Here is a 1,977-nt window from a genome sequence, read left to right as displayed (position 1 = left end):
AGAGATGAGTATTTATCACTCTGCCTTGTCCCTGGAGCAGCAGGAGCTTCTGCAGGGAGCTGCTGGAGTGCCTTGGGGTTTCTCAAGGTTTCACTGCCTCCCCGCCCAGCTACAGCCACTGCCCCCAGCTACTGGTCTCTGCACAACTGGGGGGAAGGGGGCTGACTTGTTGAGGCCAGGGTTCAAATTCCATTTGGACTTTTGGGGTAGTCTGCAAAAAAAAATTGGTCTGCCCATCACAATGCTTTAATAACATCAGAGACCCCCCAGGTTATGATTTTCAAATCTTATAGGGGATTTCTCATATCTCTTGGGGGGGCTCCTCCATAATTGAAGCCTGTTTGAGGCTCTCCCTAGGATATGTGCTTTCTGCCATGCCTTGCTGCAGCCCAGCAGGGGCAGGCACAGACTTGATCAGAGTGCGGTGCTAATGACACCAGGTCCCAGGCTGGCTCCCTGGGGACTAGACGAGAGCTTGAGATCCCTTCCAGCCTCGCATCTCCATGGAGCTCTATGACAGCACTTCTCAACCCGGGGTTGTGCCTGGGTTATGAGCATATATGAAAGGGCTGTGAACAAACTTTAAAAATGGATTCTCCTTTAAAGGAGAAAATCATGGCAAAGCCTGGCTTTTTCCTCGCAGGCTGGCAGAGCTCCAGCCTGCAAGGGGCTGCTGGGGGCCCCCCTGCCCCACACACAGGGTTGAATTACATTCCAACTCTTGAAGGGGGGGACCTGCAGCAGGGGCAGCAGGAAGCTGGAGGGAGGCGCTGCCACTGCCCCAGCTGCCTAGGAAGGCACAGGGCAGGCCAGGGGCTCTTGTCACTTAGGGGCCTACAGGGGGCTCTCATCTCTGAGCCCCCCCATATTTCAAACGCTGTGCACACACCCAGCCCCTGCGCCACACCCGGGGGGGGCTGGCGGCGGCAGGTCAGGAGTGAGGGGCACCGGTCTGGGACTGGCCATGGAGGTTTACAAGTGGGTCCTGCTACAAAAAAGGTCGAGAACCGCTGAGTCTGTGATAGCCCAAAGGAGCGGGGCTTGCAAGAGCAGCCCCTGGGGGTGGGGGCAGCACTGCTAGAGGGAGTCCGGGGAATGGCCAAGGAAACCCTGGGGGGAAAAAAGACAAAAGCCGCGTCTCGCAGCGGCCGGACCCCCACAGGCGCCGCGCCTCAGACCCGGGCCAGGCGCGCACGAAGGGAAAGCAACGCCACCAAGCTGGGAGCGGCGCTGTGCGCATGCCCACACGCCCTTTATGACGTGAGCGTCTGGGGAGCCTGAGGAGATCAAAGAGCGGGTGGGCGCGCGAGAGCGGGAGGCTGGAGCCCGGCGAGGCAGTCCCGCGGGCAGGGAGCCCCGAGCCGCGCTGCTGGTGCTCGCCTTCCCGCCCGCTCCCTCTCTTCGAAGCCGCGGACGCCGGGGGATGAGCTGCCGGGAGGCGCCGCGCGGGAGCAGCAGCGGCGCACACATGGCTCTGCCCGGCGCCCGCATGATCTAGCCGGGGCAGAGCGGCGGTGGCGGCAGCGCCCGGGCCAGCCCCAGCGCCAGCCACGGGAGGGGGCGCGGCGGCTCCGCTCCCCACGCGCGCCTGCCGGGGAGGCTCCTGCATGCGGGAGCGGGGCGGCTGCAGCTTGTGCCCGGCGGCGGAGCCCGTGCCTCACCATGGACTGCAGCCTTCTCCGCACCCTCGTGAACCGATACGTGAGTACCCGCTGCCCGGCCCCCGCCTGCCTGTGCGCCCGCGCCTCCCCAGCGCCCGCTCGCCCGCCCGCCAGCGCAGGGGAGCGGCGCCTACGAGTACCAAGCAGCCGGAGCAAGGGGTGCGCGCACGGCCGCCCCGCTCTGCTCCTCATCCCTTATCTTTCTTCGTTCCCCCCCTTTCTTCTTCTTCTTCTTTCCTTTCTTCGTTCCCCCCCCCTTTCTTCTTCTTCTTTCCTTTCTTCGTTCCCCCCCCCTTTCTTCTTCTTCTTTCCTTTC

General features: G+C 63.3%; 1 protein-coding gene across 4 annotated transcripts in view; it reads left to right on the top strand.

The window, feature by feature from the left end:
- The first annotated feature begins 1,288 nt into the window (after nt 1–1,288).
- ATP11A (ATPase phospholipid transporting 11A) overlaps nt 1,289–1,977 on the top strand; it is a 228,783-nt gene continuing 228,094 nt past the window's right edge. For 2 of the 4 annotated variants that reach the window (XM_019529647.1, XM_019529648.1), the window contains exon 1: nt 1,289–1,701. In XM_019529647.1, the coding sequence (XP_019385192.1) occupies nt 1,663–1,701 (39 nt within the window). In that variant the 5' untranslated portion in view covers nt 1,289–1,662. The remainder of the gene's footprint in view (nt 1,702–1,977) is intronic. The other 2 variants (XM_019529645.1, XM_019529644.1) reach the window with 1 other exon arrangement.

The sequence above is a fragment of the Crocodylus porosus genome, unplaced genomic scaffold (genome assembly GCF_001723895.1).
Source record: "Crocodylus porosus isolate Cpor-Errol unplaced genomic scaffold, CroPor_comp1, whole genome shotgun sequence".
Lineage (NCBI taxonomy): Eukaryota > Metazoa > Chordata > Crocodylia > Crocodylidae > Crocodylus > Crocodylus porosus.
The sequence above is the reverse complement of the archived record's forward strand: the minus strand, read 5'-3'. Positions and strand labels throughout refer to the sequence as shown.